Genomic DNA, 23,272 nt, shown 5'->3' on the forward strand with positions numbered 1-23,272 from the left:
GAAGGTCGTCGTGTAGGGATCGAGGAGTCGAGGGGAGTCGAATTATGCGCTGAGGATAATTCAAACACTGCACGACATCGAGGTGAGTTACCTTCCAGTAGGGGTGGGTCTAAGGCCACAATGCCGGCCCACCAAAGAGGAGTATTTGTAAGATGATTGTCTTTGTGATAATTATCTTGGTTTGGTTATGTGCTTTGGTCACGAGTATTATCTGCATGATATGTTACGTGTATAGTAGGGATTAGGATCCCTGACAGCAGCCCTTAGGGTCGTGGGGTAGGTCAGTACCCGGATATGCCTGACTGTATGATTATACCTTGCTGTTGTATGCTAGTGGTAGGGGGTGGAATAGTCCCCAGTTACCGGTTGAAAGATACCGATGACAGTTACCGGTTGAAAGATACCGATGATGGTTACCGGTTGAAAGATACCGATGATGGTTACCGGTTGAAAGATACCGATGATGGTTACCGGTTGAAAGATATCGATGACGATTACCGGTTGAAAGATACCGATGTTGGTTACCGGTTGAAAGATACCGATGATGATTACCGGTTGAGAGATACCGATGATATTGTATGGTATGTGGTATGATGGGGGAACTCACTAAGCTTTGTGCTTACGGTTTCGGTTTTGGTTTCAGGTACCTCTTCGTCTAAGGGGAAGGAGCCGGCGGCGTAGCATCGCATCACACACACATATGGTTTCCGCATGGAGTTTTCTGGGATTGTACTCTGATATGTTATTATTCTATGGCTTGAGTTTTCAGACATGATACATTGTTTTATGAGATGATGTGTTTTCGCAGTATTTTCTTATGAATGTTTTTATGTGTTGGTTAATTAAAAAGAAATTTTTGGACCTGAAAATTGGGATGTTACAAAACACACCAAAACACACCTACAATAAGCTCACAACACTCAAGGAGGCTCTAGGGTTTCGAGATTAGGGTTAGGGGCTATGGAGGCTGGAAATGAGGCCAACACCTGGGACTTAAGGTGTTTAAATAGGGTGCAAAACCCTAAAATTAGGGTTTCCTCCCCTGCTGCCAACTCGCCGAGTTAAGGCACCTCAACTCGTCGAGTTGACTCATTAAACTTCGCGGCCAAAACAACTTCAACACGTCAAGTTGAGGCTTCCAACTCGACGAGTCCTCTAGGAAAAATGCAATAATTTGAAATAAAATCATACCAGAAACCAGACGTTACAAGCACCTCGCATTCTCCTTACTGATGTTGCTGCCTTCACTGCTCTGGAGAACATACGTGATTCATCAGAGTCCCACGAAATTGCTGGAGGATGACGTAGCCACCGGAAGGCGCATCCCCACCAGGTTCACGGTGTCGGGCAGAGGTGGTGCTGACGGAATGATCTCGTTCTCGCTAAACTATCCCCACATCTTTCTCTCAACTAATGCTCCAGTGAGAGTTCCGACTGATGCCATAGACTGGTGGTTGCATCCCTTCTAAACACTTGATGATAAGCCCATTCGAACAGGTCAGAAACATGATGACCTTAAACCCGAAATCAACACCTCGCTTGGAGCCCTTAGTTGCTCTCTCTCTCTCTCTCTCTCTCTCTCTCTCTCTCTCTCTCTCTTTCTTTCTTTCTTTGGTTGTTTCCGGCGAGAGCTGAGGCCGGAGGTGAAACACGGCGATGGCAGCTTCACCCTTCCTCTTAAGATTTCTTTGTGCGGCGCACTTCCTAACCCTAGCTCTCATTACAATAATATATACAAGAAATTGAGGTTGGACAACAGATTGCCTTCAAGAAGACGTGCTTCTCGCACGATACAAAAAGAGAAGGAAGCACCAGTTCCTGTCGGGTAGCAGGGAAAGAAGAAAACACAGAAACCACGATCTGATAGATATGGTCCCTCGGGTTTAGCCTTATGAAAAAATCTACCCTATATTGAAATACCTCATCAAAACTGATTTCTTGATAATTACAATTTAAACCCTATATTTATATGTTTAATTTGTACTTAATAATTATTGTTGTACTTTATTTATTATCATTATTAAATATCAAAATCTATTAAGTTTGTATTTTAACATTTATTATTTTATTATTTATTTCACTTAGCCTTCTAATTTATATAGCCATCATTTAATTCGCTAAACCTTTTTTTAATAAAAATAAATAAATAAATAAATAAAAATGACGAAAATTTGGGCATTACAAAAACCACATTTGTATGTGATTCTTATTTATGGAACCTTTTAATCGTATGGTCAAAAAATATATTTAACTCCTCTTTACATATATCACCAAATTAAAGTTTCATACATTTAAATAAATAAACTCTAAGTGTCTATCTAAACGTTCCCATTAAACATGTTACAAAACAAATATGGGATAAATTACAACATTTCACATAATAATTCACATACTTAAAACCGATGTTTCAATTATAATTTTTCTCTTTATTGAAGTATGCACTTAGAACATATTTTACATGGAAAATATATGCAGTGTTCTGTGTATCGTATCGTATCATACTATATTATATTTTCCTATTTTATATACGTATAAATGCTAAAATATGTAACAAATTTATCTTCAACAATGAAAATGAACCATTCATTTTCACATCTTGTTAATGTCACTTTCCCTAACAAATAGACCATGGAAACCATACGGCACACGGCGGGGTAGCTTCACAGTAGCAACGATCTCAAGCGTCGGTGTCTTGGCATCCATCGCCAAGAACCTCGACTCACCGGTGTTTTCATCATGAACATAGGTAATTATGTACCCATCATCCTCATCAGCATTAGGGTTATCAGGTTCCCTAGCCACAAAGAATGGCTCACCGCCAAAACATCCAGGCCCAAACATTCGGCTACCCACTATGCATTCCCGTCTATCAACTTCTGCCAATGACACATCTAGCTTGACAACCCCTGAGATCTTTGGCATCGGGTCTCCAACTCCACAATACACATACCTGAAGTAGTTGTTAAAATAATGCTTTAAGACATTATAGTTGAATTCTATAGAGCGTAATTCAACTTTTCATACGACTTTACAATTTTTTCATTGAACTCGATAAAAATTAAATGAAACATCAAGAAAAAAAACATTTTATCTGTTAATCACAATATATTATTGAAAATTTCATTTTTTCACATCGAATAATGTAATGACCATTGATTCCTTATTCATTTAATGTGGAAGTAACATTTTACTATGATCGAACTTAATTTATTATGTCAACTAGACACTTCACCTCTTTCAACTATTCTAATAAAATATGTATTGTTGATGTTCGATTTTATCTTTCGCAAAATGTAAATATACTCGTTAAAAATAATTATAGTGAAAATATTTCATTTTGTACGATTTCAATTCTATATTTTTCATATACCATTTTTTTTAATATAAATATGAAATAAAGTAATTAAAAAATAATTTACTCCTAACGATTTTTTTTTTTAAATAAAAAAATATCATTAATTTTCAAAAACCCAACAACATTATCTTTATGTATTTCAACATCATGTTAGTATCTTTATGTATTTCATCATCATGTCATTGATATTTGATGCTCACGTGTGTGGTCTATAAATGAGTAAATATGAAGCCAATATGAGGTATACATGAAAATCGAAATAGCAATATGTTTAACTAAAAGATTTATCAAAAATAGGTTAATAAAATTGATATGTTGAACATTTAGTCATTTATATCTATTTTTATTAAATTAGAAACAAACCTGTTTTTCACACCAACAAAACCCGGATTGATGACACCAAAGTCTAGATTCCGGGTTGAAAGCGGGTGCCTTGACACCATTCCGGTTTTCAGATTGATCCTCACTTTCTCCACCGAGGCATGGATCAAATCCATCCTCTCCAAAGTATGCTCCACCGATAAGATGTTCGGCGCCACCATCACCACCGTATCACCGTCGTCCTCCTCCCATGCATTGATAGCATGTATGATATTAAATCCCAGAACCTCGAACCACTTCATCTCCGACTCGTCCTTGGCGTACCTAGGGATCACCCCAAGCCGTGGCACCTTCCCGGGGTCAGTACTCACTGGGGACCCGCCGCCGATCATCTCCATCGGGTTCATTCCGATCTGGATCTCGGGAAAAATGGCGTAGTTTTTAGTGAGGGCGAAATCGTGGAGAAACGAAGGACTTGTCATTGAGAAGATCGGGACATCGGCTTGTTTCTCTCCGTTTTCGTTGAATCGGAAAAATGTTAGGAAAGGTGGCATTGGGCCATAGCGAAAAGCGAAAGCTTCTTTAGTCACTGGATCGATTTTTGGGTGAGCAGTCATGCTCATGAAAAGCTTTCCATCAAAGTCATGGCGTCCGAGTGTGGTTATGTCACCATTTGGCGCGAGTTTCAGGGCATAAGGGAGATCAGACTCGCCTAACGCATAAAGCTTATTCCCAAAAAACGCCAAGCTGGTGTTCGCCGAACCAATACCTTTCGTCGGATCAAACTGTCCGGCGAAAAACCGGCCTGCTGTAACAGCCATCCGAGCTGCAGATGCAGTAATTCCATTAAACCCTGAAAACACATTTGGGATAATGGGGAATCCGGCGTCTTTCTCTATGTTATACTTGTAGGTCTTCACGAATCGACTACACAAAGTGGCTTTTCCATTGGAGATACGAATAGCGTGAAGCATGCCGTCGCCGTCGAATAAATGGTAGGGACCCCGTGGTAGATACTGCGGATTAGGGCCATTACGAAAGTAGGCTCCATCAAGGCAACTCGGAAGCGTACCCTGAATGACTTCACAATCAGTAGGAGGGAGTTCGTCCACCGGAGAGAAATTATCCGACAATACATGTCTCGGATCAACCGAAACCCTACTCGGCGGATCTATAAACTTGTTTATGATGTCGTCAAATGCATTGAAGATCGTCGCTGGTAGTGATTGATCTGCCACCGTTTTTTTCTCGATATTCACCGATGGAGGTGTGGGCCGTTCTTGGTTATTAGACCTTTTGGTGGTGGATCTGGTTGTGACGGTTTGTGGCTTCTCCTCGATTCTGACGGAAAAGACACGAAAAGTAGACGGCCGCGGCGGTGGTGGTGGCGGCGATGGATGAGAGGCGGTGGAATTTGGTGGTGAAAATGTGGGAAGGAAAGACGAGGAAAGAGAATCCATAGTGTGGTCTGATTACTGAATGCCTTCCATATCTTAGTGAGGATCCATGTTTTTATAAACATACCGAAAAAGACCAATCACTTTACTTGTTTAGATATTATTCTTCAATAAATTTCTTATATCCACACGAAATACAACAAATAGCATTTTCTCATCGATATTTTTTATTACACGATATTTATTCTAAATAGTTGTGAAAATATGACTGATATGTGTAAAAAAAATCCACAGTTATTTAAGCTGTATTCCAAAACTTGCATCTATAAAGATAATATCGTTATCTTGTTTTTATTACAACTTAAAATAAAAAGACGTAGTAATATTTTTTTAGGGATTTTATAGGTTTTCTTTCTTGATGATATATCAACGAGAGAATTGATATTTCCATTTAATAAATTGATTTATCCACATGATGTATAACACATTGTAGTTATTGTACAAGTTTGTAAAACATATATTTCAATACATTTCAAGTGGATGAATCAATTTATTAAGGTGTTGTTTGTTTTTTGTTTGCAGATCTTTTTGACATCTTCTATCTGCGCCGCACAGACCACGCGCAAACATTAGGCTTTGCAGACTGTTTGTTTTTTTGAAGACTGCAGAACTAAAAAGGTATGCGCGCCCTCTTCTTGACGCAGATGTGGATCAAAGTCTTCAAACCTCTTCAGACATCTTCTAGCCTAAAAAACACATATACCTTTGCTTTTTTTTTTTTAGGATTTAGGTCATTTTTGATCACTTAACTTATGGTTTTGTGCTCATTTGGTCATTTAACTATTTTTAAGTTTTACAAGGTCATCAAACTTTTGGCTTTGTGTTCATTTAATCACTTAACTTTTGGTTTGGTCACTTAACTTTTGGATTTGTGCTCATTTAGTCACCTAACTTTTAAAATTGTGCTCATTTAGTCACTAAACTTTTAATTTTTTTTAAAGTTTAGTGACTAAATGAGCACAATTTTAAAAGTTAAATGACTAAATGAGCACAAATCCAAAAGTTAAGTGACCAAACCAAAAGTTAAGTGACTAAATGAGCACAAAACCAAAAGTTTGATGACCTTTTAAAACTTAAAGAGAGTTAAGTGACCAAATGAACACAAAACCAAAACTTAAGTGACCTAAACCCTTTTTTTTAATAACTTAGATTTACTTCAACTTTATCTATTATAAATAATTTGGGAAAAAAGTTACAATACTTAAAGAAAAAATGTTTGACGTTTATAACAAATTTATAAATAAAGATTTAATTATAATAATGGTTGTTGGAGTTATTTATACATATATGGAAAAAAATCCTAATATTGTCCTACATTTTTTGTACCAAATTTTATGAAACATTATTTAATGCATTATCATTCATTTTATTAGGAAAAATATTTATGATCAGTTTTTAATAAACCAATTTAATTAGATTTTAGTTTATTATAACAATTTGTAGAGGTTAAAAAACAAATATTTTTTTTCTTTCAAACTGCAGACGTTTGGTCCACCTCTTCTACTGTAGAAGTTTGTAGATATGGTCCGTAGACTGCAGCCATTTTTCTTCAGAAAAAACAAACAACACCTGAGTAAAAATATTATTTACAAATACACCATTTGTTTTAGGACAAACTTTAGCATTACATCGAATAGTAAAAATAGGACAAACATTACCATTGCATCTAATAATGAAAATTGTTATATTTCTTTTAGAGAAATTATAAAGTAGAATGAAGTATATAACACCACAACTTTTGTACATGTAAACCGTTTGTGCCTTTGTGGAGCATGATCTTTTAAAGTTAGCATACCGTAGGACTAAAAATGGCTTAGGACCTTAAGCGTGTAATGATCTTTTATGTGGGTAATTAAAAATAGACAAAATTGCAAAAATGTCCCTGTGTTATGCAAATTTTTGGGGTTTTAGTCCAAACCTTAAGTTTTTTGGATTCATGGTCCTTTTAAAGTGGTTTGTATGTGGAAATGGTCACCGGATTTAACTTCCGTTAAGTTGTCGCTGTTAACCCCCTCATGTGCCTCCCACATGAGGGTATATTTGTCTTTTCACTTCTAAGGGACCATTTTTGCAACTGAAAAAAATATATCCCCATTTTAAAAAAATAATAATACCTATTTTTTTATTTTAATAATTAAAAAATAAAAGAGGTCTATATATATATATATATATATATATATATATATATATATATATATATATATATATATATATATATATATATCAAATGCAGGAAACCAGAAACCAACGCCTCTCTCTTTTGCATGTATCATTCCTTAAATGCTATCACACAACCAAAATCATATTCTATGCTGCAAATATTTGATCGAGATCATTGGTAGGCCAAGAAAGAGCTCCAACAAAATAAATCTCAAGCTCTAGCTTCAAAGCTTTCTGGTATCTGATACATTGAACAGAGGTGCTTCAAGCTCGATCACAAAATTGCCTCACAACAATTCATCATTTCTTCCCTCGAATCACAACTCGATCGCCTTGATTCAATCCATCTTAATCAAATCCAGCAATTTAGGTTCCTATTATCGAATTGCCATTTTTATCTTCTCTTTTTAGTGTTGCTGACAATTTTTCCCTCAAATTAGGCTTTTGAAAAGTGATTTGGCCCCCGGTCACCATGATTCTCCCTGTGATGTCGTCTCCACCATTTGTAAACGATTCTAGTGGAATTTTAATTGTTGGAATCGTCCCCATTTTCTTGTTTGTAGAGAAAGAAAAACAAGAAACTGAAAACACAGAAAAACACAGAATCACATTCCTTGCTTGATCGGGAAATAGAAAACGAACGAAAAAAATAAGGTAATGGTGGTGATGATAGATACTTTCTGTAGTGACAAGACAGTGGTGGTGGCCGGTCGGACTTCCACCATAGCAATAACAAGTGGAGGCGGCGACAGAGGGTGGTGATGGCAGCTCCGCTGCTTCCGTCGGTTTCTGCTGCATTGTTTCCTTGATATTTCTGACGAGTTAAATGAGAGGGAGGGAAGGGTAGGGACCTGGTGTTGGTCGCAACTTCAACAACAGTTGTGGTGATGGGCGTTTGGTGGTGGTGGGTTTGGCTGGAAGATGGTGTTGGGTGGTGTTCGATGGTCATAACAACAACGACGGTAATGGTGACTGATTATCGAAACAGGAGATGGGAAAGTGGGGGATTTTGGTCAAATATGGTGGCTAATGGTGGTGATTCACGGTGGTCCAAGGCTACCGGTGGTAGGTCTATGGCGGGGTAATGGTGGTGCAGGAATGATGATGCAGTGGTGATGTTAATGATGAGAATGCAGACTTTCTTTTATAACCACTAACCCTAAACATCGAGGTGAAGGTGGTGAATAGGTTTAGAAAGAAACAAGAAATTTTGCAGGTTTCTTTATTTACTCATTGAGAGAGAGAGAGAGAGAGAGAGAGAGAGAGAGAGAGAGAGAGAGAGAGAGAGAGAGAGAGAGAGAGAGAGAGAGAGAGAGAGAGAGAGAGAGAGAGAGAGAGAGAGAGAGAGAGAGAGAGAGAGAGAGAGAGAGAGAGAGACCTCTTTTATTTCTTAATTATTAAAATAAATAAATAGGTATTTTTTTTAAATGGGGATAAAAAAAATTTCAGGTGCAAAAATGGTCATTTAGAAGTGAAAAGACAAATATACCCTCATGTGGAAGACACATGAGGGGGTTAACAGCAACAACTTAACGGAAGTTAAATCCGAGGACCATTTCCACATACAAATCACTCCAAAAGGACCATGAATCCAAAAAACTCGGGGTTTGGACTAAAACCCCAAAAATTTGCATACCACAGGACTATTTTTTGCAATTTTGTCTTAAAAATATACCGTTATGTTTTTACCATGTATTAGCAATTATGCACAAGAGTGCAAGTTAAACCATCTCCAACCCACCCCCCAAAAAAAATGGAGTAAAAAATGGGTCAAATAGTGTTTCATCTCCAACCCTACTCTATTTTTTATCCCATTTTTATCCCCAAAAAATATATTCCTAGTATATTCCATTATTCCAACTTACATAGATTGTCAAACACATCCTTCTACTAATTTAGTTTTAACAAATATATAATCTATATTTTTTTCATTACATTAATATTAAATACAAACGATTATATTTATAATAAACTTATAAATATATATTATACATGCATTTATAAAAATATTATACATACACACTTTTAAATAAATATTAAATAAATAAATAATAGTATTGTCACTTGTTGGTTTTTTATTAGATTATTATTGTAATATATATGTTAACTACAAGTTTAATAGCATATGTTATTGTGTTTGTAATATATATTTTAATTATAAGTTTTTGTAAAGTACGTTATCGTTTTTTAAAATTTCAATATGTATTTAAAATTTTAGATGAATTTGATGAACGAAAAACAAACTTTATATTTATAATTAATTAATATAATTTAATATATAACAAAATATTATAAGTATTAAATGTTATATTAAAATTATAATTAGTAGGTAAAAATGAACTAGAAATGTAAAAATATATAACAGAGGGACTAAAACTGACAACACAAAGTTCACCCCCATTTTGGGAGAAATAAATAATATAACACCATATTTGGTGTAATACTATTCATATCCCCCAAAATGGGTGAATAAATGGGAGAGGGTTGGAGAAGAATGGGGGGAAAAATGAAGAATGAGAGTAGGTTAGGGCATCTCCAACCCACCCCAAACTTCATTTCTTCTCCCATTCTTCTCCAACCCTACCCCATTTTCACCTCCATTTTTGGAGATATGAATAGTAGGAATGTATAAAATAAAAATGAGAGAGACTAAAAGTGGCAACCAAACTTCACCTCCATTTGTGGAGATATGAATAGTATTCCCCCATATATGGGGGAATACTATTCATATCTCCACAAATAGAGGTGAAGTTTGGTTGCCACTTTTAGTCCCTCACATTTTTATTTTATACATTCCTACTTTATTTTATCTACCAATTATAATTTAAATGCAATATTTAATATTTATAATATCATGTTATATACTAATTTATATTAATTAATCATAAATATAGAGTTTAATTAGTAGAGGGGTGTATTTGACAATATATATAAGTTATAAAAATGGAATATTCTAGGAATATACTTTTTAGGATAAAAAATGGGGTAGAAAATGGAGTAGGGTTGGAGATGAAACACTATTTACTCCAGTTTTTACTCCATTTATGAGGGAAAAAATGGAGATGGGTTGGAGATGGTCTTAGGGTTCTTTTTTCTCCAACACAATCCAATCAAAACAAACTCAAAGTTTGTTGTTTAAAGTAGAAGAATCAAGGTTTCTTTTCTTTTCTTTTTTTTTTTTTTTTTTTTTTTTTTTTTTTTACCATCGATATTCACTACAAAGGAGTATTTATTTTACGAAAATGGATTTTTTTGAATCATATCATATTTATTTGAAAACAATACAAAACAAACACAAGAACATAAGCAATATTACAAATCATCGTGATCTAGACATTGGATCTATGTTCATAAAATTCAAGCAACAAAAACTAAGTTATAAAAGGGTTTGTATGTTTAACCTTGTTGGGATGATCAAAAGCCAAATACAAGATACTTCAAAGTAGAATCTTTATATCATAGTCCCCTCCCAATAATATAAATTTGTCTCGATCTGACATATATCACAAATGACATATTTTTAGTTTCAAAATTTGTGTTTTTATATGTCGTTATAAAATACGCTTTCGTATTATTATAAATTATGTTTTTAGAATTTAAAACTATTAAAATATAAAAGTTTTACAAACCTTCGTATCCACATGAATTTAAAATTGTATGTCATTTTCATTAAATCTCAATACTCTAAGTATCATTAGATTTCTGAACTAATTACATCATTGTATAAATCACCGAATTCAACGATAAGTTGTTTATAATCTATCTTAATACAAACTATCATCAAAATACATAATTCAACCAATTTTTTATTTATTCGTATAAAATACTAAGGGTCTTACATAAAATAATAGAAGAATCTCATGTCATTATTTTGTCATGAATAAATATTCAACTTCCATATTATCGATCCAAAAGTATGTTGTTATTTTTTTTATTTAATATTTTTCAAGGTTTTCGTTTTATGAGGTGGTTAGAACTCATTAACAATAGCTATAATATACTTTATGTTTATATTTTTCAAGATTATTAATATCATTTTCTATCATAAACCTTTATTATTTAATACTAGATATAAATATGAATATATGGTTGAGAGCGATTAAATTCTATCTACATATTGATATACATTTGTCTTAACCATACATATTATAACATCATCAAAATGAGACTATGAGTTTTCGTTATTTTCAGTGAAATACGTTTTTTATAAAATAATAATATACAAACAAATAAATAAAAGTTATAAACAAGAATATGGTAAAAATGATAGGCATAAATTATAAGCTTAATAGAATCAAATTGAAAATGTTATGTTATAAGGACCAAAGTTGTCAATTTGCAAAAGTTGAGATTTGTTGGTGATTTTAGTGTTATCAACATATTTTGGTGGTGCGGAGTGTATATTCGAAGTGATAAATGTAAACTCGGGAATACGGGGGTCCGCGGGCAGCGCCTCTGGGTACGGGGTTCCAAGGGGCAGCGACCCTGGTGAGGTCCAAGGTGGTCTCGCTGAACGGTCAGCGGACGGGGTCAAGGGGCAGCGCCCTTGTGAGGATCGGGGTAGAAAGGGTGAAGCCCTTAATAAATATAATTTTTTAAAAAAGAAGTTGAATTGCAACAAAATGATTTAATCAAAAGACATCGCACTGATCGAGGTGGTGAGTATTATGATCCTGGTTATTTCCAATCTATTGGAATCATACATGAAATAACAACTCCATATACTCCTCAACAAAATGAGATTTCTTAAAGGAAAAATAGAGTTCTAAAGGAAATAGTGAATTATATGTTGTCAAATTCAAGTTAGAGTGATGGATTATTAGGAGAAGTTATGATAACAACTTGTTTTCTTCTAAATAGAGTTCCAAACAAAAAGAAAAAGATAACTGTAACATCCATAAAATTCATGAAAATTTAAAACTTTTTCAAGCATTCAAAAACCATTATTTATTACAAAAATGTTTTCAAAATAGTTTCATATCAGAGAATTCCAGAAATGAAATCATAAAAATGCGAGGAGGTGCACGATCATGCCTTCGCCTTCCCGCGATCATCTGAAGCACCTGAAACAAAACCCAAAACTGTAAGCCCGAAGCTTAGTGAGTTACCCCAAAATACCAACGCCATACAACATAACCATATCATAGCAAATAAACAGCATGCATATAGAGTCTATAGAAAGACTGGATTGCCCTCACCGGGCCTGCAGTCTATCTGCCCCACTCTCAGAGCCTTCAGCATGTCTGGTCCGCCCACCCGAGCCTTCAGCCTGTCTGGACCGTTCTCCGGGCCTTCGGCCTAACTGATATGCCATAATGGGTCTACAGTTTATCCGGTCCGCTCTGGGTTTGTTAGCCTTAAGCACAAAGCAAGTTCGCCTAAACCCAACCCCACATACACAATCAACACATAGATATCATAAGCTAGCTAGCATGCACAAACAGTCAAACCGATCTAACAGATCACTAATCATAGCATCATCCTATATACCAGGATACCGACCTAACCGGTCACTAACATAACATCATCTTATATACCAGGATACCGACCTAACAAGTCACTAAGCATATCATCATGCAATAACCAGGACAACAATCCAAAAAGAAGGGCCGACATTGGTGCCTTCGACCCTGTTAGTATAGTGAGGACAACTCACCTCACAATGCCGAACTGTAGTTATAAGATTAAACTCCGAAATCACAGCCACAAACTCCACCACCTATACCCACCATATGACCAAGTCCATCAAAATCCCAAATTACCAAAATACCCTCAGAAGTCCAATTGGTCAACCCTTGGTCAAAGTCAAAGTCAACGGTGAAGGTCAACAGTCTATGTTGACCCAACTCGTCGAGTGCAGCTTACTGACTCGTCGAGTTCCTTCAGAACTCAAAGAATCGCGAAAACCCCAGTCGACTCGCCGAGTTTCCAGACAACTCGTCGAGTCCATGCAGTGTCCAAAATGTCGGGAAAACCCTAACTAACTCGTCGAGTTATCTCACCAACTCGTCGGGTTCATGCAGAATCCTGAAAGCGGAAAACCCTCACTCAACTCATCGAGTTGACTATGCAACTCGTCAAGTTCCTTCAGTCCTTTTCTCATTCAGACACTTTTAAGCGAAACCAAGGCTCCAAACTGTAGATCTAGCCTCCTATGGTATAGTTACCACGTAAAGTTGCTAACTTTAAGTGCATGCAAGGCTCCAAGAAGCTAAAACACTCATAACTAGCCTTAGGAAGAGGTTTTGGACATGGAGGAGGGCCAAAGCTTCATAAAGCTTGAGGCTTTATGTCCATACGGGCCTAGAGGAGTCCAGATCTGAAACCATGCCCTTATGACAAGCTCAAATCCGAAAGTGACTCCATTTTGCACTAGAAATGACCATTTTATTTCACAAGGGGAGATCTAAGCAATGAGAAGTCAAGGTAATGACTTTTTACCTTCAAATGAAAGCCAAGACGATGTAGATGTTAGATCTACAAGCTCCTTCTCGTTCCAAGCTTTTCAAGCTTCAAGCTTCTTCAACAAATGCACCAAAAACACACTTTTAGCCTCACACACACTCAAAATAGGGGTTAGATCGATTAGTGTTTGCTTCTGGACGTGAAGAGGTGGTAAGGAGGCTGGAAGGAGGACTTAAGGTCCTTTAAATAGGGTGCAAACCCTAAAAATTAGGGTTTTCAAACATAGCCTCTACTCGTCGAGTTTGGTCCTCCAACTCATCGAGCAGGTTCCAAAAACCATGCGGCCATAACCGTCTCTACACGACGAGTTGGGGCAACCAACTCGTCGAGTAGGTCTAAAAATGTAAATATAAAGCTTTAAATTTTATACCTGGGTGTCAGGGTGTTACAATAACTCCCTTTAAACTTTGGTAAAAAAGAAAACCAAACTTAGGATATCTTAAAGTTTGGGGTTGTCGGGTAGTTGCAAAACTAAGTGAACCAAAGATGAAGACTTTGGGTGAAAGATGTATTTATTGTATCTTCATCGGATATGTTGAGCATTCTAAGGCTTATAAGTTTTATGTTATAGAACCTAATGCTTCTATTTCAATTAACATTGTTATAGAATCAAGATATGCAATATTTGATGAAAATCATTTTTCATCCATATCTAGACCAAAGGATATGGTTCCAAGTTCCAGTGGAACTACTAAGGAAGATATACCTGATTCAATTGAATCACTCGAGCTTAGAAGAAACAAAAGACAAAGAAAATCTAAATCATTTGGTAATGATTTCCAACGTTACCTAGTCAAGGGTTCTAATGATGAGATTGCATTGTTGGGTTTTTATTCAAAAATAGTCCAATTTTAGTCTAAAAATTTGACATGATTAACAACGAAAGCAATTTTGTTTGAATAAACTAAAACCATTTTATACCCACCAAGGATCATTTTGCAAGAACTTAGAAAGATTAAACATAACCAAAGAAGAAGAAAGTATAACAACCTTTGAAGACTTTGATTCCTTTTGGCAATTAGGAAGTTGATGAAGATGACTTTAAAACTCCAAGTAGAAGTTCTCTATAATGTATCCACCAAGCAAGCTTTGAACCACCAAAATATGCTAGTAAACACTTGTATAAAGTTGTTCTTAAGCTTTAAGACTTATACCAAATAAGTGCTTAAAGATAAGCAACTTAAAAGCCTTCATTTCTAGCACCAAAATGGAAGAAAGAATAAGAGAGGGAGAGCATGCCAATTCCAAAAATTGCCTGCCATTTTATGGAGAAATAAGTGAGTAAACAACTAGCCAAAAGTCATATCTTGAGCCTTTCTTTTATACCAACACTTAGTACAAAAGACGGACATAAAATAATAGAAGCAGACATAAAAACTCATCTCTTAAGACTTTCTTTTATACCAACAATTAGTCCTTATGAGTTTGGATTGCTGTATTAAGAGCTTAACATAAGTTTTTGGGAAACAGGGGCTCTATGCTGAGTGTAGCCTTTTGTACACTAAGCGTAGCTCTACGCTGAACGTAGCCTTATGTACGCTAAGCGTATCTCTATGTTGAGCATAGATTAGTGTGCTACGTTGAGCGTAAGTCAACTGAGGGTTGGACATTGACTTTTTTACCAGCTTGACTTTTGGTCAACCATGTTGGGACTAAATATTAGAAGGGCAAAATGGTCTTTTGCCCAAAGGAGGTTTAATTGTGATCATAGGCCTTTCGTGAGTTAGTTATTACCTTAATTGTTAATTAGGGTTTTATTATGTATATGTTTAGCAAGAGGAGACTTGATATCATCGGCTCGAGTGTGTGGTTTATCTTGTATTTAGGATGGAGGTGAGTTTTCTCACTATACCGTGTAGGATACTAGTTGTCTTTGTGACTCTTGCATTTGTATGTATGTTCGGCTGAGCCCATTTGCATGTTGGGTTAGGCCCATTTATATGTATGTTGGGATGGGCCCATTTATTGATAGGTTTTATAGGTTACAAAAACAATATGGCGGAAAAACTTAACCCTTAAGTTCACATGCAACCTATTGGATCTAAGTTTTCTCTATTGATAGCAACAAACAATTGAACATCAATGTGGCTTTCCCCAAATTCACAGTCATTTTAGAAATTTTATTTATGCTTATTTAAAAATCAGAGTATTCATTTTAAAAGAATAATATTGCGGAATTTGTTCCCAGAAAACATGATAAATACATTATCAAAGCATTTCCGAATAAATGTATTTTGTTTATATTAAAACTTTGGGATGTCATCGTCAATACAGAAACATAAGCATAAACAGACCTTACATTCATTTACACTAGTGATTTACATATTCTTTAATCTCTCAGTGTAATGTAGCTTCATATCGACACTTGTGATACAAATAAACAAAGTGGGTCAGGTTGGGAAACCCAGTGAGTACGTAGGGTTTTCAACCCACAATAATAGGATTATTATGTTTCATCATCAAACAATTCACCCAATTACCCATCCCCATTATCTTCTTTATTCTTAAGTATCTTCCCTAAGAATCATTTATTCCTCAATATTTATTCCTAAGGATTATCCTAAGGAATAGGCACGAAGTCCATTGTTGCCAAGGTTTATCCAACAGGCACTAAGGCCATAGCAACCGATGTTATCTGTTAGGCACTAGGTCCAAAGCTGCCAATATCCATTTATAGGGCACTAAAACCGTAGCTGTCAACATTCGTTTGTAAGGCACTAAGTCCATAGCTACCAATGTTCATTTGTAAGGCACTAAGTCCATAGCTACCAATGTTCATTTGTAAGGCACTAAGTCCATAGCTGTCAGAGTTTGTCTATTTGGCACTAAGTCCATAGTTGCCAAGGTTTGTCTATTTGGCACTAAGTGCATAGCTGCCAGAGTTTATCTATCCAACACTAAGTCCATAGCTGCCAATGTCCATCTATTTCATCTTTCATCTCTCATCATTCATCTACCCATCTTTACCCAATATTTTTATAGGTATAAAATACATATACATTTTAAATCAAATAAAACATGTATATTTTGTTCATCCAACATAGGTATCAAGAACACAAATAATATGCACACACATAGCACATACTTTATATTAAATACTTCATATCTACGTGTAAGATGAAAGTAACTATGCACTCACTTGTTTAAAGTGATGATTCCAAACTCGGGCAACGCTTCGTTTCTAACAATTCTATTTTCCTTCGGAAAAACCTAGTATCATTACCGCTAGATTTTAGTCTGATATTTATTACGACTATTTACGAGCGATATTGTTTTATAAGTGTTAAACAATACTTTTCAACCACTATGTACATACAGGGGCCAGACATGAAACACCGGAGGACAGGACAATTTTGGTATTTAAGCACTTCTGAAATCCAACAACCCTATGCGGCCCTTCAAACTAGATTCCTCGTACCGTGAGTAGTTAAAAGATATTATAATAACACTTTGTATATTATATTTTATATATATATATATATATATATATATATATATATATATATATATATAGGCTCATAATAAAGATATTGAACTTAAACATAAGCTATACTTAAAGTAGAGTAAGCATAACTTACTTACCGGGAGGTTTGGCTAAGAACCGGACTTTGCGGGGGCAGAACTTCCGAGCTGTAAGCTCTTCTTCTCGGAGCCTTCTGGCGCTCCGGGACTCGCCTCTTAGCACTTGGGAAGTACTAGGGCTTGGGATAGGTTTAGAGAGAAGTTAGAGAGAGAGAGAGAGAGAGAAGGGTTATGGTGTGAGAAATTATGGTAGCCCTCGCACCCTTTTTATAGCCAGCCTGGTCCTCGGTATGCAGGGCGTTCCTCGGAGGTACGCTGCTTGTACGAGGGGGGCACCTGTCATCATCCGAATGGTCGTGGTGTGCAGGCAAGGGTCGAGATTCAGCCACATCACCCTCTTCGCATCAGCACACTCCCGACTTCTAAATTCCGTAACTTTTGCATACGCTCCGTTTTCGACGTTCTTTATATCCACGATCTTCTTCAAGCCTTCCAAAAATCAACAAGCCCAAGATTTTCATCATCTTCATTAGTCTTCTAGCCCATGATTCTTCATTGTCCTCCAAGTCCATCTGCCTCCCAAAGATTCCACTCCGCTAGTCTCCTTAAAATAAGCAATTATGCTCACGAAACTAGAAAGTACCTGAAATAGTCATAAAATATCAAAAAGGAAAGTATGCATGAAGATTAGCTAAATTGTGAATAAAATATGCTAAAAAAAACTATAAAAAGAAGTAAATAAACTGAAACTATCAGGAACGAATATGAGTGGTACGCAGATCAGCCAAGGAGAGTAAAAGAAGTCAGCAATGCTTATCTTGAGTCCCAAATTTATGAGCTCACGAAAGTTGTTTTATTATTAACAAAGGAAAAAGCAGCTACAAAGAAACAATGTGGGATCTGCCTAAACACTGAACATCCAACAGATATGTGTCCATTATTGCAAGAGGATGTGGCTTTAGTAAAAGCTGTTGGAGGGTATCAACATAAAAAATTTTATCAGCAAAATAATCAAGGCTGGAACGATATTTATCACCAGAAACAACAATTTCAGCATCCACCTGGATTTCAGCAGCAGTCGAATTTTCAGCATCAACAAAATTTTTAGAATCCGAATTCGCATCAGCAAGCCAGTAGTTCCAATGTGGCTTTAGAAGACATTGTAAACAGTCTTCCCACGAGCACCCAAGCATTCCAGAACGAAACCAGAGCTAGTATCAAGAATCTGGAACAACAGGTGTCTTAACTTGCCACTTCTGTGGGTCGGCTGGAATCTCAAGGAAAGTTATCGGGGCACACTGAGAACAATCCAAAGCATAATGTGAGTGCTATTTCCTTGAGAAGTTAGAAGAGTTATGAAGACCCAAGAAAATCTGAACCAGAAAAAGAGGATGAAGAAGAATCTGAAGAAGTTTTGGGAGACAAAGAATCTAAAAAGCTGGAAGAAATAGAAACTCCAAAACTAGTGCAACCAAATCTGAACGAGTACAAGCCACTTCCACCATACCCATCACGACTGAGGAAGATGAAGCACGAGCGATAGGATGAGGACATCACAAAAATCTTTCGTAAGGTGGAGGTAAATCTTCCACTTTTAGATGTTATAAAATACATCCCTCGTTACGCCAAAATTTTAAAGGAATTACGTGTTTCAAAGAAAAAATTTAAAACTAACGAAACATTAAAATTTGATGAAAATATTTCAGTTCTTTTGCAAAAGGGTTTACCTCCAAAGTGAAAGGATCTAGGAGTTTTCTTGATTCCTTGTAAATTGGGTGACCTTAATTTTCCAAAAGTCATGCTTGACCTAGGAGCTTCAGTCAATTTCCTTCCTTTTTCTGTTTTTGAAAAATTAAAATTGGGAACTTAAAAAAAACAGGACTATTATCCAATTGGTTGACCACTCCACAATACACCCAAAAAATGTATTGGAGGATGTTCTTGTCCAGGTGAATGATCTGATCTTTCCTGCTATTTTTTATATTCTGGACATGGGTAATTTGGATATATCATATACAAACTCTATTATTTTAGTCATGCCATTCATTAAATCAGCAAAAACAAAAATAGTTGTTTTTAATGACACAATTTCAATGGAGTTTGACGAGGAAGTGGTTAATTTTAAAATGAATGATGATGATTTTCCAATTAATAAAGTTTTTGTTAATTATCTGGGTACTAATAGTCCTTTATCTGAGGACTGATGTGAGATTTCTAATGTTTCTATGCAAGAACTATTTTTAGATAGAAATTTATCAGATAATACATCAAAGGAGCTGAAACAGAATAAGTTTGGGGAAGAAGAGAAGAAGCTTGATTTCTGCTGAGGAAAAATCAGGGGAAAATTTGATAACAAAAATGCTTTTGGAAAAAAAAACGTAGGAGAGGTGATTTCTAATACGAATCTGAAAAGAAGAAAATTTGAAAAGAAGGATGAGATTGCTGGAAAGAAAAGGAGCAGAAAAAGAAAGATATCTAAAAATTTGAAGAACCATTTATCTAATAAAATTCAGAAGTCTTTTCGGCTTGCTGTACAACCACCAAATCCACCCATTATGCCACATCTGAAGGGATTTGGTGCCACAAAGAATAAAATTGAGCTTCTGAGAAGTCCCAACCACACCAGTTATCAAATTTGGTTGGGCAAGTCGAGCCAACGACTTTAAAAAAATGGGCAACTTTCTGGGACGCAACCCACGTAGTTTTAGTTTTATTTTCTATTTTCAATAAAGAAGATGGTTGTTGTTCCCAGCAAGCTTGAGAAATCAGAGGATCTTCAAACTTGCTGAAATTCAGATTTTTCGCCAACAAATGTAACACCCATAAAAATCATGACAATTTAAAACTTTTTAAATCATTCAAAAACCATTAATTATTATAAAATGTTTTCAAACTAGTTTCATATCAGAGTATCCCATAAATCAAAATCATAAAAGGTGAGGAGGTGCATGATCACGCCTTCGCCTTCCTGCGATCATTCGAAGTACCTGAAACAAAATCCAAAACTGTAAGCCCGGAGCTTAGTTAGTTCCCCCAAAATACTCATACACACAACAATATACATATAACCCCAAACAACATACTATGGGTCCAATCAACCATCGGGTTGGAATACCCCCGACCCTCAACCATCGGGTTGGAATGCCAACATATTATGGGTCCAATCAACCATCGGGTTGGAATACCCCGACCCTCAACCATCGGGTTGGAATGCCAACATACTATGGGTCCAATCAACCAACGGGTTGGAATACCCCCGACCCTCAACCATCGGGTTGGAATGCCAACATACTATGGGTCCAATCAACCATCGAAATGGAATACCCCAGGCCCTCAACCATCGGATTGGTATGCCTACGTATTACGAGTCCAATCATCCTCGGGATGGAATACTCTCACTACCAATCAAACATGTGCACCTATATCGGATAATTATATAACAATCTACAGAGATAACATTCTAGGGTCCAATCATCCTCAGGATGGAATACCCTTAACTACGAATCAAACATGTGCACATATCACAGGTAATCACATAACAGTCTACAGACAGTCAAATCGATCTACAGATCTCTAATCATAGCAACATCTTATCTACCAGGATACCGATCTAACCGATCTCACTAATAATAAAGCAAGATAACAATCCAAAGGGCAGGCCTTGGTGCCTTCGACCCTTGAGTATAGTGAGGAAAACTCACCTCATAATGTCGAACTGTAGAGATAATATCAAACTCCTGAATCACAGCCACGAACTCCACCACCTATAACCCCCATGTAACATCCGGATTCCCAGGTATCTTATTTTAAGCATTTATCTTGAGTTTTAGGGAGGGACCCGACGAGTAGGCGCTCAGACTCGCCGAGTAGGATCGCGAATTCTAGTCTGGTTTAATGATCGGACTCGACGAGTCGATGTGTGGACTCGGCGAGTCCGCGCTGTAAAGTGAAACCCTAAATCTCAGGGCCTGAGTCCTATTTAAAGGCCCTTAGGGCCGTCATTTGCGGCCACTACTCCCCTGTGAAATCCCTAGAGAGAAAAGAGAGCTTAGAGAGCATTTTGGAGGCTAAATCTTCATCTTTTGGTGTGATCTTGCAAGAAGGAGTGGAGAAATCCAAGCTAGATCGATTGTGGAGCTTGGATCTGTGTTGTTCACACCGAGATTCACGTTTTGAGGTACAAGTTCCTTCCCATTTCGTGTATTTGATAGATTCCTTGAATCTAGGGTTTCCTTTGCACAATTTTGAGTTAGATTGTGAAGTATATGAGGTCCCTTTGGGTAGAGATGATAGATCTGGACCTTGAGAGGTCCAAAACGTCCCAAGCTTCCAGCTTTATGAGGTTTCATGTGAACCTTGAGAGTAGAACCCCATTTTAAAGGTTATTTCTCCATTTTTGGTCTTATAAGCATTGCATGAACGTAAAGTTTGAACCTTTACGTGACTTTCGAGTGTTAGAAGGTTGGATCTACTGGTTGGTGAAGCAGATCTGACCTCAAAAGATCTTTTGAGTGTTTTCATGGGAGGAACTCGCCGAGCCTATAAGGGACTCGACGAGTCGAGTCGGGTTGCCCCGCGACTCGCGACCTGTGTCGACCCGTTGAGTGTTGGGTTGACTCAGCGAGTCAGTGAGGACCAGAGGCGAAGAGGACATGCATGTACTCGCCGAGTCACTCTTGTGCACTCGACGAGTCTGGTCAAAGTTTGACCGTTGACTTTTGTTGACTTTAAGGGTTTGGTCAATGTTAGGGTCTTTGAGCCATGAGAGGGGTAAAATGGTCTTTTACCCTTCTGAGAGTACAAAAAGAGGGATTAGTCTAGCCTGTAGGGTTGTATTGATTAGAGTGCTTATTCCATGTGATTAGGCGGGGGCTAGACCAAATATTACCGAGTTCGAGATTTACCGAGTTACCCGAGGTGAGTCTTCTCACTATACATTACCTAGCGTGGTATTTATGTGTAGACCAGAGGGTCTTGTATGCTATGTGTATATATGAGTTTATGTGCATTGGGTTATATGTATGCTATGTGTTGAACAGACCGGGCCGGAGGGCCCAACGATATAGACCGGACCGAAGGGTCCAACGACACAGACTGGATCGAAGGGTCCAACGAGCTATGATCGGACCAGAGGGTCCAACGAGCTACGGGACTGGAGGGTCCCGCTGAGACACATCGACCGGAGGGTCGTATTGTAGCCTCGAGTGGCTATGTGTTGTATGTGGTATTTTGGGGAACTCACTCATAGAGTGGCCTCGAGTGGCTATATGTATGCTATGTGTTGTATGTGGTATTTTGGGGAACTCACTAAGCTTTTATGCTTACCGTGTTGTGTGTTATGTGTTTCAGGTACCAGTGAGGATTGCGGGAAGGCGCCGGCATGATCAGTACACACTCATAGAGATTATGTCGAGATTCTGGGAATTGTTTTGTGATGATGACATTGGATACATTATGTTTTGATATTGTTTTATGATTAAAAGTATGATTTAAAAATGAAAAATTGTTTTGGAAATTTACGTTGTTACACCCCATAGGACCAAGTCCATCAAAATCCCAATTTACCAGAGTACCCTCAGAAGTCAAACTTGGTCAACCCTTGGTCAAATTCAAAGTCAACGGTCAAGGTCAACAGTCCATGTTAACCTAACTCGTCGAGTGCAGCTTGCTGACTCGCCGAGTTCCTTCAGAACTCAGAAACTGTGAAAACTCGAGTCAACTCGCCGAGTTGCCAACTATGTAACGCCTCGATTCTCAGGTATCGACTTTATATAAGAATTTTCTTGATTTCAAGGTCTACTCGACCAATTGGTTGCCCAACTCGCCGAGTAGCAGCGGGTTGGTCCGCGTGTTTTTAGTGACCTACTCACCGAGTCCAAGAAGGGACTCGACGAGTAGGAGCTGGAGGATGAAACCCTAATTTCCGGGGTTTTGCACCCTATTTAAGGATCACTTATTCCCCCTAACCTCTCTTACTGCCTCCCTCGAATTC

At 37.0% G+C, this 23,272-nt stretch overlaps 1 protein-coding gene across 1 annotated transcript; it reads right to left on the reverse strand.

Moving 5' to 3' along the window:
- Positions 1-2,405: 2,405 nt before the first annotated feature.
- On the reverse strand, positions 2,406-5,187 carry NCED4 (nine-cis-epoxycarotenoid dioxygenase 4). The gene is made up of 2 exons (XM_079058157.1): positions 3,719-5,187; positions 2,406-2,950 (listed from the first exon to the last, which is right to left on the reverse strand). Exons 1-2 carry the CDS (start codon positions 5,134-5,136, stop codon positions 2,590-2,592), a joined length of 1,779 nt encoding a protein of 592 aa, XP_078914283.1. The 5' UTR covers positions 5,137-5,187; the 3' UTR covers positions 2,406-2,589.
- Positions 5,188-23,272: the final 18,085 nt, after the last annotated feature.

This window comes from Lactuca virosa, chromosome 6 (assembly GCF_052849685.1).
Source record: "Lactuca virosa cultivar CGN04683 chromosome 6, Lactuca_virosa_CGN04683_v6, whole genome shotgun sequence".
Lineage (NCBI taxonomy): Eukaryota > Viridiplantae > Streptophyta > Magnoliopsida > Asterales > Asteraceae > Lactuca > Lactuca virosa.